The sequence below is a fragment of the Lytechinus pictus genome, chromosome 17 (assembly GCF_037042905.1).
Source record: "Lytechinus pictus isolate F3 Inbred chromosome 17, Lp3.0, whole genome shotgun sequence".
NCBI lineage: Eukaryota > Metazoa > Echinodermata > Echinoidea > Temnopleuroida > Toxopneustidae > Lytechinus > Lytechinus pictus.
Genome location: NC_087261.1, coordinates 2,194,514 through 2,209,075, shown reverse-complemented (window position 1 = coordinate 2,209,075; position 14,562 = coordinate 2,194,514). Strand labels below are relative to the sequence as shown.

The 14,562-nt window shown below is 32.8% G+C and overlaps 1 protein-coding gene across 2 annotated transcripts in view; it reads left to right on the top strand.

Annotated features, from left to right (window-relative positions):
* Positions 1 to 13,820, top strand: part of LOC129280483 (uridine-cytidine kinase-like 1) — a 32,870-nt gene extending 19,050 nt beyond the window's left edge. For both annotated transcript variants that reach the window (XM_064112489.1, XM_064112488.1), the window contains 5 exons: positions 5,505 to 5,627; positions 6,108 to 6,215; positions 7,187 to 7,244; positions 8,412 to 8,510; positions 10,146 to 13,820. In XM_064112489.1, coding sequence (XP_063968559.1) covers positions 5,505 to 5,627; positions 6,108 to 6,215; positions 7,187 to 7,244; positions 8,412 to 8,510; positions 10,146 to 10,183 — 426 coding nt within the window. In that variant the 3' untranslated portion in view covers positions 10,184 to 13,820. The remainder of the gene's footprint in view (positions 1 to 5,504; positions 5,628 to 6,107; positions 6,216 to 7,186; positions 7,245 to 8,411; positions 8,511 to 10,145) is intronic.
* Positions 13,821 to 14,562: the final 742 nt, after the last annotated feature.

Here is a 14,562-nt window from a genome sequence, read left to right as displayed (position 1 = left end):
TTACGATTGATTGGATCAATCGTAATTCTTTGTAAGATGGGGCCCTGATCAACCACAACTATGGAAAGGCAGCATCGTCAACATCTATTTGTTTGTTTTGATGTATATTCATACATTCATTATTTTCTTGAATATTCAGCAAGCTTCTCTTTGTTTACACAGAATATTATTCAATTACTTGTAGAAAAAATTATGGTATGAATGGATTTCCATAGAATTGAGTTTGATCAGATGAATCATAACTCTTTAGATGGGACCCTGGAATGATAGAAGTATTCCATTATGTGCATCTTTGATTCATATGACGTCTGTGTTTTGTGGAAATGCACCATTTTCCCATAATTCTATTGCCAAGATTGTATTTCACATCATGATTCATGTCAGCAGAATTCCATTGGAATGAAGAGATTCAGTCAATAGAAAAGGCGTAGAATATATATGTACTGTATATACATGTATTGGGAAAAAAAAAAAACTTCAAGGCAGTTTGGAAATTGAGACTGACAAACCCTACAACATTTGGTAACAGAATTACAACACCACAAATTTCTATTTGATTGACAGTAAATGAATAATAACATTTATACCTATACATCACTGTCACTAACCTTGCTTAATCTGAATAGTGATCAGACTAAGTTTGGTACAGAAATCGGACTGTTTTATAAAGAAAGATATGAAACCCCCAATATGATGGGATATTGGTGAGTGTGTGTATTGTTAAAGGAGAAGTCCACCCCAACAAAAAGTTGATTTGAATAAAAAGAGAAAAATCCAACAAGCATAACACTGAAAATTTCATCAAAATAGGATGTAAAATAAGAAAGTTATGACATTTTAAATTTTCGCTTAATTTCACAAAACAGTTATATGCACATCCTGGTCGGTATGCAAATGAGGAGACTGATGACATCATCCACTCACTATTTCTTTTGTATTTTATTATATGAAATATGAAATATTCTAATTTTCTCATATTGTCAAGTGAAATAATGATTAATTCCTCTCTGAACATGAAGAATTAGCACTGTGTAATACTATATGGTTAAGTCAAGTTGTTCCTTATTGTCAAATCTGTAAAAAATGAAATATTGTATAATTCAAACAATAAAAAACAGAAGATATAGTGAGTGATGGACACCATCGACTGACTCATTTGCATGTCACTGAGTTATGCATAACACTGTTTTGTGAAAAATAAGCGAAACTTTAAAATGCCATAACTTTCTTATTTTACATCTGATTTTGATGAAATTTTCAGCGAAATGCTAGTTTGATTTTACTCTATTTATTCAAATCAACATTTTCCTGGGGTGGACTTGACCTTTAAGTACTTGTATCATGTAGTGCAAACAAATTATTTATGGAGAGAATTAAACAAAATAATAACTTGACTCATTAATTAGCTTGGGAACGGACAATATGATGCAGTTATTAGGTATAAATCAGTATTCTGTATTTTCTAATTTGATTTTCGTCATGTGGAATATATAATAATCTGTGTATAGGACATCCCAGTTGTCACTGAACAATATCCATTTATATTATTTCTCCTAAAAACCTCATTATACTGTTCATTATATGGAAATCTGAGCTCGTGTATGTAGGCCAATCAAGTTCTGGATTTTTATTTATTTTTTTTATTCTTTGCTTCAAACAAATGTTTTGTAGTTACTTTCATAACAGATTACATGTAACATCGCTGCTCCATGTTGAAAATGAAAGCTATAGTCACACATTTAGCTCACAATTTATGAAATTGCTTTATTAAAGTCACATGTGTTTAATAATTATTACATCGCTATCATCAAGTCACTCTCAAGGGGGCCTGTCTCATATAACTTAATATCAATGACAATATTTTAATCTAGTGAAATTGTGCAGTTTGATTGGGCAACAGTCAATATGTCACAGAATTCCTGCATTTGTTATTGGTAAAGCCCAGCGCACACTATGCGATTCGATTGCACTAAGATCCGATTGCAAGAAGTTGCCAAGCGCATCTCTGTGCATTCGCATCGCAGCACAGCGCACACATTGCAACAGCTCTGCATAAGGGCGCTGCAGAAGCGCATTAAATCGGCCATGACGTCATCGTCTAGGACAGTTCTGCTTGGCTGAAATCAGCAAAATTGCTGGAAAATGATGATGTCTGAGATTAGGTCTGCGTTCCTACTGCACTATTGCAGGTCACAGTTGCAGCTCGTTGTAGGTTGGCGCACACTCGGTGATTTTGTTGCATTTGGATCTTAATGCTATCGCGTCACAAGGTGTGTGCTGAGCTTAAGTAGTTTACTGAAGGGGACCCAGTTGCAAGAAACTAAATTAATACATAAAATAACAATACCCATGGATAATAGCGATTCAACCCATGTAACAATCATGTTCACACTCATGTACATGTAACATTATTTATGAGCAGTACTTTGCACTAATTTGAAATAAGGAGCATATTTCTTGAGGCAATTTTCACTAACAAATGTCATATACAGAATCAATGCGTTGGATGAGGGTATTTTTATATTGTAAAAATCGGTGACAAGGTGCTACATGAAATTGTGCAGCTGGTGTTCATTATACCAGAAAATATTAAATTTGTCCAGTCGTTAACTCCATTTCAATCTTAAAGGCCTGGTCCCACTGCAGAGGGGATGTTAAATGGAAAGAATTTTGCCATCAGTTGGAAAATGCTATGTATCTGTTGTGTACTCTTTGCATATGTTCTTCATATGCTCTATATCCATCGAGCATCCGTCCGCTGTGATTTCATCCTTAAAGCATAAATTTGAAAAATAATCGATGGTATTGAACACTGTTTCACAATTTAATTAGTCTTATATAAATGTACATATGTTGATTTACATTATTTAGTTTCCATTCTTAACTATAATCCACTTTCTATTTATTATTGTATTTATATCTTTGAGCATTTTGTGCAGATTCCTATGCCATTCTGTCAATGATCTTGATGCAGAACTGTTTTAAAGTCACCAACAAGATATCTTGTCATGTATGGAAATTTCATTTCATAGAAGACTCACATTTAATAGAAGGCAGTTAATGCATTATTAGGCAAATGTACATTATATTGTCATTTTTAATCTAATGATAATTCCATATCAGGGATAATGCAGTGTTTTTATTTCAACAATCTTCTTTGATGTGTGGGTAATTTTAAGTTTACAAGAGAAATAAGGGCTGACTAGTGTAAATAACATTGTGTTTATGTTTATTGGACATTTTAAAGTCATTCTCTAGCTGGTTTCTTGACACCTAAATATTTCAGTACTTGCCATTATATCTTTGTATTTGATCAAATTTAATTTTTGGCTGACTTCCCCTGTCTGAAGGAGATTGTTAGCCTTATCACGGCAGTTAATGTCTTCGGTATATGCAAAACTTAATAAGAAGCGTAACATTTTCATTACGGTATTGACTTTATACTTGAAATACATTAAGTCTCTTTTTGTCACTACATTTTTTTCAAAGCTTCATGTAGGTCATTGCACTTTTATGGCTATTTGGAATGTATTTTATTGCACTGAAATTGATTGTTATATTTCACTCTTTGCAGAGCAGGATTTTTAGGGTTTTTTGTTTTTGTCTTCTTTCTTTCTTTTTTATCTCTGGTGAAATCAAGTAAAGAACATGTACATGTACATGTATATTTATATTACAGTAATATTTGCTATTTATATTTTCATTTTTGTCTTCATTGAAAATTTATTAGTCTGCTTTGATTTAATGATTAGTTTATAAGATATCTTATTTTTTATTGATTTCATTTTAGTAATATCATGAATTAAGATGAAATAAATACCCTTTTTGAGATCTTTATTATTTATTGAGTTATCATCATGGCTATAAACTTTTAATCCTTTTCAGATTTGTGCAGTGGTATTTTTTGTTAACCTTTTTATTAAATTTTGTTTTTTATTCTGATTTCAAATGCCACATGTACAGTACATTAGAAAAGAAAGGATGGTACACATGTAAGAGAGATCTCTTGAGTTGCTTAATATTTATTTTAGTTAATACAAGATAATTATTCTAAAGCAGATTCGAACCAATAGCGCCATCTCGAGTCCTCAACTACTCATACCTGGCCAGTTTCCTGACCCATAATTATAGTGTAGTCTAGTAATATAGACCCACTTGAATTATACCGTGCTAATTAACAACTCAATACATGATTTGTACGGTACCGCAGTGATTATGTTACTAAGTAGCAAAAAAATTACTCTTCCTCTCAAAACATTTTAGTTTCTCAGTCTATACAAATACAATTATAGGTTAATTTATTCTCTGTAGTATTAGTTGATATCTGAAAAAGTATATTTTAAGACTATGTATGTATAACACACAGTCTATGAGAGACCACACACAGTTCACTCCCCCCTTTAATAAAAAAAAAAAAAACCTGTTTAATAGCTAGGAGCTGATCAAGGATTTATTGGGGTGGGGCACTCATTAAAAAAAGAAATGACAAGCAAAACAAACCAAAATTGTTATCAATGTTCATAAAGAACGTATTCTGCTACAAAAATAATTGTTAAGCTAAAGAAAAATAAATAATGAATGGGTTGAAAGAGGTGGCGAAGGCCCTTCCCCGATCCGCTCCTAGTATAGCTATTGGTGGAAACATTTTAAAACTGAAGGTAGCATGACTACATGTATATATGTTTAAAAAATGAATGATAAAAGGAACATAAACAGCTGATGTGAAGTGAGCTCTAATTTTGTTTATTCTTTGAATCACTTCTTTTTTTTTCAAATAAAATCTTCCTTTCTGATATCTTTCTGATTTTATGCATCATCTAGTAGATTCACCTAAATATCTGCTCTTTGCATGGTGAATTAATTGTGGGATAATAATGACAATTTATTTTCTTTGAATCAAGATTTCCATATTGCACCATTGATACCAATGATTATTGTATAAATGTTATCCAAGAACTTAATTTGCTATTTATTAATTTCTCTAATAAGAAGGTAGGGGACAAGAACACTAATTATTATGAATTGATTGTTGAATTTAATTGTACGAATGTGCAAAATTGCAGCATCGGCATGCAAAGGGTTAATCACTTTTAGGCTTTGAAACATAATTGATTGCAACTGTGTATATGTGGCAAACCATATACAAGCAATTGGTTGTAAATATTGATTTTGTTTTTCTCTTTATGTAACAGGCTCTAGGGCCCAAATATTTGTGGCAAGAAGTAATAATTGACAAAAGTAAACATTTCTGCATAAAGTGCTCAATGGATTTGTTTTCATTTTTTTTCTTTTAGGGGGGGATAGTCTAATAGAAATTTGTTTCTGAATAATTGCCGAGGAGAAATTATTACTATCATTACATAGAATATGAAAAAATAGATACTCAAATTAGTTCCTTTTGTTGGCAACATTTTTTTTATCACCCTCTAAATTCACATTTTATACACCCATTTCCACAAATGGAATGTTCCAAATCAAGTCATAAACTATTGAATTCTACACAGATATGCGGTGTGTCCATTCTGAGAGCAGGGGAGGTGATGGAGCCTGCATTGAGTGAGGTGTGTAAGGATATCAGACTGGGAAAGATTCTCATACAGACCAATAATATATCAGGAGAACCTGAGGTAAGGCATTATTCTATTTTCCTCAGTAGTTTAAGGTCCTATAAATATTTATTTTTATATATAATATTTTTTTAATTTAATGTTTTTCATTCATTTTATTAATTTTGTTTATTTTGTTCTTTTTTATTTATGTTATATATTATATGTGATTTATTTCCTCTATTCATTTGTTTATTTCATTCATTAGTTTCATTTATATTAATTTTATCCAAACATACATGTATAATGTACACATTGGATTTGTATAAGGAATTTATTTCCATTACAGTGTAATTAAATCTACACAAATATAAGGATGTTCACAAATCACAATATTGATTAATTTGCTGCAGAAATTAACAGAGGCAATAAATAATAGATTGAGGATATAACTCACTCATAGAGTGTATCAACAAATATGTATGGATCAATGTTGACCCTAAAAAGCCTTCATCTGTTATAATAGTAACCAATAGAACTGTTTGATTTGATGTTCAATAGTTGCACTACTTGAGGCTACCTAAGGACATCAAGAAAGATTACGTCATCTTGATGGATGCTACCGTGGCAACAGGGGCGGCAGCCATGATGGCTATCAGAGTTCTTCTGGTAAGATTTATCGTCTTCTCCATGCATGCTTAACCTGTTGGAGACTAGTCTGCAGGCACAGACCCTTGCTTTTTACAATTTGCATATAGTGCATAATGCAGAGTCTGAAGTAGTGAGACTACATTCACTATGTACATGTACTGTAGCTGGCTCTGTCTGTGTCTTATGGTGCCATGAGCCTAATTACAACAGGAAAGCAAAAGACATTCGTTCGACCCAACCCATTCTAATTTATTTCTGATTGACAAAAGTGTATGAATATGATTAAAATCAAACACTGATTCTAGAAATGGTAACTACTGAACTTCCTGTGTCCAAATTGGGAAGATATATCAATGACTTTCAAACTATTCTTTTTGACTGGTGGAAGAATTAGGGCTATTTTACTTTTTCAGTTGATGAATTTGATCCCATCATAGTTATCTTCATAAATGGCGATTTATTTTTTTAATGAGCTGGCTACGATACCCTTTTCTGGTCAGATATGGAATGTCATATATATATCCTATCCAATGGTAGTAAACATTCGACCCTCTAATTTCACATTTATTTTTTATGAATTTTTTTAAAGTGCCATTTTAACACACAAGTCTATGGGGAATGTTTTACGCGCGTGACACCTTATTTGACACAGAAAGAGAGTTTGGTGTCTAGCCTTCACTCTAGACTTTAGTATAATTGGTTTAAGTGTCAAAAAGGAGTCTGTGCATGCAGACTAGTTGGAGACTAAGGCATCATGTATGAAAAACACATGTTAAAGCTATATCATCCAATGGGTTAATATTCTGTTCCTTTCTTTCTGTTTTTGGGTGTAGAGGAATACCAATTGATCCTTTCAAGGAATTATTTTGTACATTTTCTTGTCAAAAATACATATACCTTACCTGTTTACTTCATAAAAATTGTAATCAGGTAAAAATGAAATATTCATAATGTTAAGATAAGACTTTCATCTCTCCCCTTTTCTTTAGGACCATGATGTACCGCAAGAGAACATCTTGTTTCTATCATTGCTAGTTGCTGAATCAGGTTTGTAATCTTTATATTGTCCTATTAGTATTATTATTCTTCTACTTGTATTTTTATTATTGATAATTCATACTATTGTCTGAAATGAGTAAGAGCTTTGAGTCGTGTGGGACTGAATTGTGTGGTCAAATTCACAAGCTGAGCAAGATCTAAACTGGGCCCCAATAAGGTAGTTCATTTTTTAACACAAGATTTTTTATGAAGTTTCTTCATACTGTATTAAAGCAGTCAGTTTCTTCCAGTTAATAAATGACTCCTCAATGAAATCATTGAAATAGAATTCTGACTATCCTCTCTTGAAGGAATGTATTAAAAAATGTTTTTAAGAAATAATATGAAAAACAGTTACCAAAGATGTAGCAAAATCTTGTCATGCCTTGTTCACTAGATTGTAACGTCTAGGTGACACAACATTTACTCCTGCTACAATTGTTCTGGGCTTTGTTTTAATTTTTATTTTAGCTTTAGGTAGGGTATATTGTTATATCCAGGGTCAAAATTAGTCTTCGATTAGTGTGTGGATTTTATAGTGGAGCAATTGTTAGAGGAAATGTCATGGAATCAACCTGAAACCATCATACCAGCATCTTCTAAAGACCAACAAAGCATGAGTATGATACAGTGAATGGGCTCTCTCGTCTTCACCACCTTCCCTTTGGGATAATTTGCCATTAAATTATTGGTTAACCGATTAGAAGAGACTTTCATATCTAAACTGAAATTTTAGTTTTTCGAAAAGTATCAGTTCTTGGTGTTTTGACTATCATTCCAACCCTCATATTCTTTCTACATTTATATTTCTTGTGCACTTTGTAAATAGAATTTGGAATCTTCAATCTTTAACTTTGTCAATAGAATATTTTGAGACAGGCAACACTACAGTTGTGCTCAAAAGTTAGTGAACCTCACCACAAAATGCACTCCTTCATGCTGAGTGTTGAATGTTGGCAACACTACAATGTTCGGAGGGGCCCAAGAAACAAACTTTATTTAATGTAATATTTTGTCACCTGACTTCACAATTAATTATCTAAAACATGGCAGAACTTGAACACTCTATTAAATAAGTTCATTTTCTGGTAGAATTCTTTAACTTCTAAGCACCACTGTATACTGTTATACTATTATAATGTAATTATTAATTGTCATTATATATTAATGTTATAGGTGTACAAACTGTAGCGTATGCCTTCCCCAAAGTGAAGATAGTAACCACTGCTGTAGATAAGGAGGTCAATGAGAACTTTCACATCATACCTGGCATTGGTAAGTTGAAGAAAAGTGAAGGTTCGTTCAGATATGGCTTGATAGATCTTTGCAACAATACTGGTAGGTCAGCGACATTTTATGTACAATGTTTATGAGATGTGAGGCAACAAAACAAAACGTTTCAGAGGCAGGAGACAATTTGATGTCGCCTGATTAAAAAAAATAAGTAATAACCAATCAAATTCTTAGAAAAAAAGTGGGTTTGGTTGTGCAACTCAGACAAAATCTCTTTTATATGAGTGTTGTTACATGTACATGTACATATGATGTGCATATGTTGATCTAGATGGAGCGGTTTGTCATGTCATGTTTAAAAAGATAGTCCTGGCTTAAAATATTTATATCTAAATAAATAGAGTAAAATTCACAGAGCAAAATGCTGAAAATTTCATCAAAATTGGATAACAAATAAAGTTATTGAATTTTAAAGTTTATCAATATTTTGTGAAAACAGTTATACACATCGTCATGAAATTTCATTAGGTGGGCTGATGATGTCACATCCCCACTTTCCTTTTTCTTATGTTATTACATGAAATCATAAATGTTTAATTATTTCATACATGTACATGTGTAAATGATGTGTCTTCATTATGATGAAATAAGTTGTGGCAATTAACAACTAATGCACTTAATCAGTTGTCAATCCAATTGTTTTAGTTCTTGGTTGAAAAAATTTGAATAAACCTAATTTCATATAATAAAATACAAAAGAACAAGTAGGGGTATGACATCATCTGCCCACCTAATGAATATTCAACAAGACAAGCCTAGAACTGTTTCACCGGAAATTTCCGGAATAATGCAAATCTTTAAAATTCAATAACTTTGTCATTTGTCATTCGATTTTGATCAAATTTTCAGCATTTTGCTTTGTGAATTTTACTCTATTTATTAATATATATAAATATCTTCAGCCCTGACCATCCCTTTAAGCACTATCACAAATATTGCTGCTTTGTGGCATGCCATATCAGAACATGGCTTTATGTAAACATATTAGACCTTTATCATTTATGAAATATTTTGATGGATATTTATCATATTTCTATCCACAGCTTCTGTGGATGTTAACAGAGATGTCTTGATCCACAGTAGAAAATAGCAAATTTAACGTCCATGGTCATTTAAAGAGCCCAGGCATGATATTGTCCCGATTTAAATCTGAATTCCAATCTTTATTTAATAATTTTTTGTCAGATTTTTTTAATTTTTTACGTGAAATCCTTTGCCCAAGAACATTCTCATGCTGTTTTTTACTGCTTTTTAAAAATCGCTTTCGATTTCCTTATTATGCAAGAGTTTGTTACCCCGACCGGGGCGCCTCAGACTTCTGCGGTGTCTTATCGACCCTTGGCTATTTTTTTTTTTCAGAGGAGAATATCATGCCTGAGAGCCCTAATTGTTTTGAAATTACCTTTTTGTAATTATTCTTATTTCAAGCTTTATATCCCTTCCCTTTTGACCTTCATTGAAATAAAGTATTTTGAGATTGAAATTCTCAGTAGTATTGAAGTAGAAACATTTTGTGAAACATAAATTATGTCACAGGATAATTTGCGATTCCTTATATCTGAAATTTCTTCATAGCCTTGGCACTCCATAATTTTACGATTCTTTGTCTCACTGCAGGAAATTTTGGAGACAGATACTTTGGGACGGATTCATGATAGGACTGACTGGATCCCGCCACATATCGTTGTATTCAGTTGGGTAAAGACAATGGCCTTTAGGATATCCTTAAGATGCTCAGGACAAATGCAGTGTATGGAGAGCCATCTCTGCAAGTTGTACTTGTTTCACACAGTGTTTGTGGTGAAGGTTGTCCAACCTACAGTGTGGGATACATCTTTACTTTGTATGTTGTTCAGGTCTCCTACTACTTCAGTCGACAAGAGACTGATACCAGACTGACATAATTTAACTTTATTTGCCAGTAATATTAGGGCATTCTTACGAAGACAGATGAAAATGTTTGGAATTCTTCAAAGAAATTTCCCAATGCACTAAGATGAAAAGAAGAGAATACTCTACGACTGATATCTTGGTGGAAAGTGACAAGAGAATGGCTTGATCTGGAATAAGGAACTACATATTTTCAAGAGATTCCTGGAGTCATCTACCCTAGCCCTCCAACCCTCTGGTCTGTGCTTGAGATGACACATTCAGAGTTGCCAACTCACTGATGGTTTCATGTAGAATACTGATTTCTAACATTTTAGTTTCATGTCTTGTCCTACATGTATGATATTTCTTTGAAAATGCTGATTTCCTCACCAAAATACTGATTTTCAGCTTTTTATGGACTGAAATTATCTTATTTTTTTCACATTGGCATTCTAAACTGTACATTTATTTATCTACAACTCTGTGGTTGCAAGCTGAAAGTATCTTGTAACATACTGTTTTATTTTTTACTTTGATGGGAAATGTTTTGATGGTAAAACTGTGGTATTTGTAGCACTAAGGTTAGTGAGTGATCACTAAATGAATTGGCCTATCAAGATCATCGTTGCATGAGCATTTTACTCAGTAGACTGACGAGGGACCAATCAGATTTCTCCTTTCAAATTAGCGATTAATCACTAACCTTAGTGTTACGGGGCCCTAAAGGCATTTTAACCAGGGTTATTAACCATTGCCAATAGTGCATAAACATCTATTCATTATCATTGTTAATGTCTTGTTTTTTAGGTTTTTTTTAAATGGCGTATAGCATTATAAGTATGAATATGCATGTGTACATGTATTATTGAAGTGTGATATCAATGCAGTACATACATTACATTGTACATGTATACCATGGCTTGTTAATTTGTCTACAAAAAATATCCTACATTTCCATCAACTTATTTATGTTTGTCATTGACTAAGAGAGTGGATAATGAAGGAAGAAATGGGTGCTTCTTCATGTTCAGTCAAATTAATTCAAATCAAAGCAACAGAATCAGAATTTCCATTAAGATAGTAGACATTGTTACATTGGAAAGATGTTGTGCAAAATGTCTTCTGGTGCATTCTCTGATTGCTAAACATTTTTGTTGTTTTTTGTGGTCAGTTTATGAAACATTTGCAAAGTACTGTTATTTCTTGAACAGACACAAAACTTCTGATAAATGGACAAACTTGGTAGATATTTTAGGCTGAAAAAATAAATAAAATGGGTGAATTAGACTGTTTTTGCACACAGTATTGTGTTATTTTGTTTTTCTCTTTTTTCTCTTGTGAATTCAATTTTCTCTTGAGAGAAAGGCAATGGATACTTCCATAAATAAAAATGGCTTTAAAGAATATTGCTTAATTTCTCGTGGGTTTGATACTGTATGTTATCTAACTTTTTTTTTCGATAGAGGATTTATGAAGAACACTAACTAGAAATTTGCAATGTTTTGTTTAGAAAAAGTAATGGGGTCATTCACTCACAGCACAGACATTTTTGTCTTCTTTGATCGATTCCATGTCTATATCAATTACACTTGTATTTGTTCTGGCATTTCTTATAATTCTGATATTAATTTTGATATCGTCATGTAAGTTTTATGATTTTTTCTGTTGTAGGGTCATATGGCTTGTTTTCTTACTGATCAGTATACTTATTTTTCAGGTAAAAATATGAAGCAACTTGGGGAAATTGTGTTTTTTCCCCTACCTGGGTAATTCCATTAAATGATCAACCTTTGTGTACATCCGACCCCAATTATCTCAAGTCTTACTTCACTTCAAAAACTGAACTTTGACTACATTATTCAAAGTGATTGAATAATTATCTATACATGTCTTTAGCCGCAAATTATGATTTGATGTTCCTATTTTGTCGGCAGATTAATTTGTAATGGAAAGGGGGTTGCTAACACAAAGGTCAATCCATATATTCTATTAAACGGAAATGATTGTTCAGGTAAAAATATGAAGCAACTTGGGGAAATCGTGTTTTTTCCCATTCCTGGATAATTCCATTAAATGATCAACCTTTGTGTACATCCGACCCCAATTATCTCAAGTCTTACTTCACTTCAAAAACTGAACTTTGACTACATTATTCAAAGTGATTGAATAATTATCTATACATGTTTTTAGCCGCAAATTATGATTTGATGTTCCTATTTTGTCGGCAGATTAATTTGTAATGGAAAGGGGGTTGCTATTAAACACAAAGGTCAATCCATATATTCTATTCAACGGGAATGATTGTTCAACTGACGTCCAATTACCAACGTACATTTATTATAATGCATTTGCTGAAAGGTCAGAGCAAAATTTTGATTCATTTTTTTAGCAATTCATTTTCTGGTCACTGGTAAAGTCTTGCTTAACTTATTTTAAATACTTGTTTTATTGATTACAATCATGTGATTTAACCCTATCCAGGTCGGGGGGGGGGGCTCGGAGGCCCCCCCCTCAACGATTCGCGCAATATTTTTGCCGTGCAAATTTGTTTTGACCGCGCCACTCGCTGACTTTTTACTTTCAAGTCTTGCGCAACTTTTGCGTTTTCGCGTTACCCGGGTACGCGGTACCGAAATTATGCAACATTATGTAAGTGCATGTCAGACCAAAAATTGCTCAAAAACTCGATTTCGTGTACAAGGTCAATGCAAATGGTGTTTTCAACCAAAAATCATAAATGTATGATTATTTTTAGTTTTGCTGGTCCAATTGTATTTATTTTATGCTGTTATGATCTCAGAAGAGTCCCCAACAAATTTCATTGAAAAAACAATGAAAAACAAAATGTCAAAAAACAAAGAAATACATAAGAAATTGCAAAAAACAATATAATACATAAGATATTGAGCTGATATTGCAATTTTTTTTATGTACACTTGCTAGGAACACCACAAAGAGTTTCTAAAACAAAAATTAGAACATTTGGAGCTTTATTTAGGGAGTTAAACTAAAGGGAAAAGTATGATTTCGCATACTAATTACGCATAATCACTTAATAGCAATTTGCGTGAAATAAATTACTATACAATTTTGTAGATTATGTCCCAGACAACCTGCGTGCCAATTTTCGGCGCGATCGCGCAGCCAACAGCCGAGATCTCAAGGGGGGCCTATGAACTCCCAAAATACATTGTACCCTGGCCTAGATAGGGTTAAAGCCCTGATTGCATTTTATTCTTGAACTGTGCCACCTACTTTGAAATGTAATTTTGTATCTTTTATTACCTCATAATATGCATTATGTTAGAATTTAACAACATGAATTCATGAACTTGCTTCATGACATTTGTTTGTGGAGTGGCTTTTTTATATCAATAAATTCTATTCTAGCATGGCCAGTGCTTGAAGAGCTTAAATTGATATTGACAAAGTGATTTATTGTTTTGTTGACGTTGTTTTGAACATATTTGATTTACTTGTATTCATTAAAGAGGTTCATCGCAGAATGAGTCGCGATCAAACAAAATTCAAATAATTAAGCACTACTTCTCATCCAATAAGAAGAGTGCATTCTGGATTTGCCTTTGACTATAACAGAATGGAACATCATATGTATTAAAGCCAGGATCTTTTTTCTTGATTTATGGGCAAAACAAATTATTTTTCATAACATTAGTTAATCTACAGCAGGCGTACCACTTATACAAATTTTTTAAATGCAACGATAACGGCATGTTGCATTTCCCATGTATCAAACGAAGAGTATGTATCAGTCAAAATTCAGGTTCTTTAAAAACTGCTAAGTGAAAATAGTTTAGAGATCTGCTCATCATTGTTGCCATTCATATTCCAACTTCAACTACAGTACCACCCCCCCCCCCTCTTTCTCTTTAATCTCGTCTGATGCCTTTAAAGGCCACCCACTACCTTATGACTGGTCCACGATCCTATTTTGGAACAAAATGCATTTTGCTTTATTTCTGAAAATGTGAATGAAAAGCATCTTCTTATTAGAGGTTAACTTAAGAAGATTGCAAACCTTTATTTTGGAGTACAGGCCTAACTTCGTTCAAATCGTAGCCAATCATAATTGCTGACGTCATTACTAGATATTTGATTCACTTTTATTCTACATAAGGATGGCAGCATAGTCCCAGATATG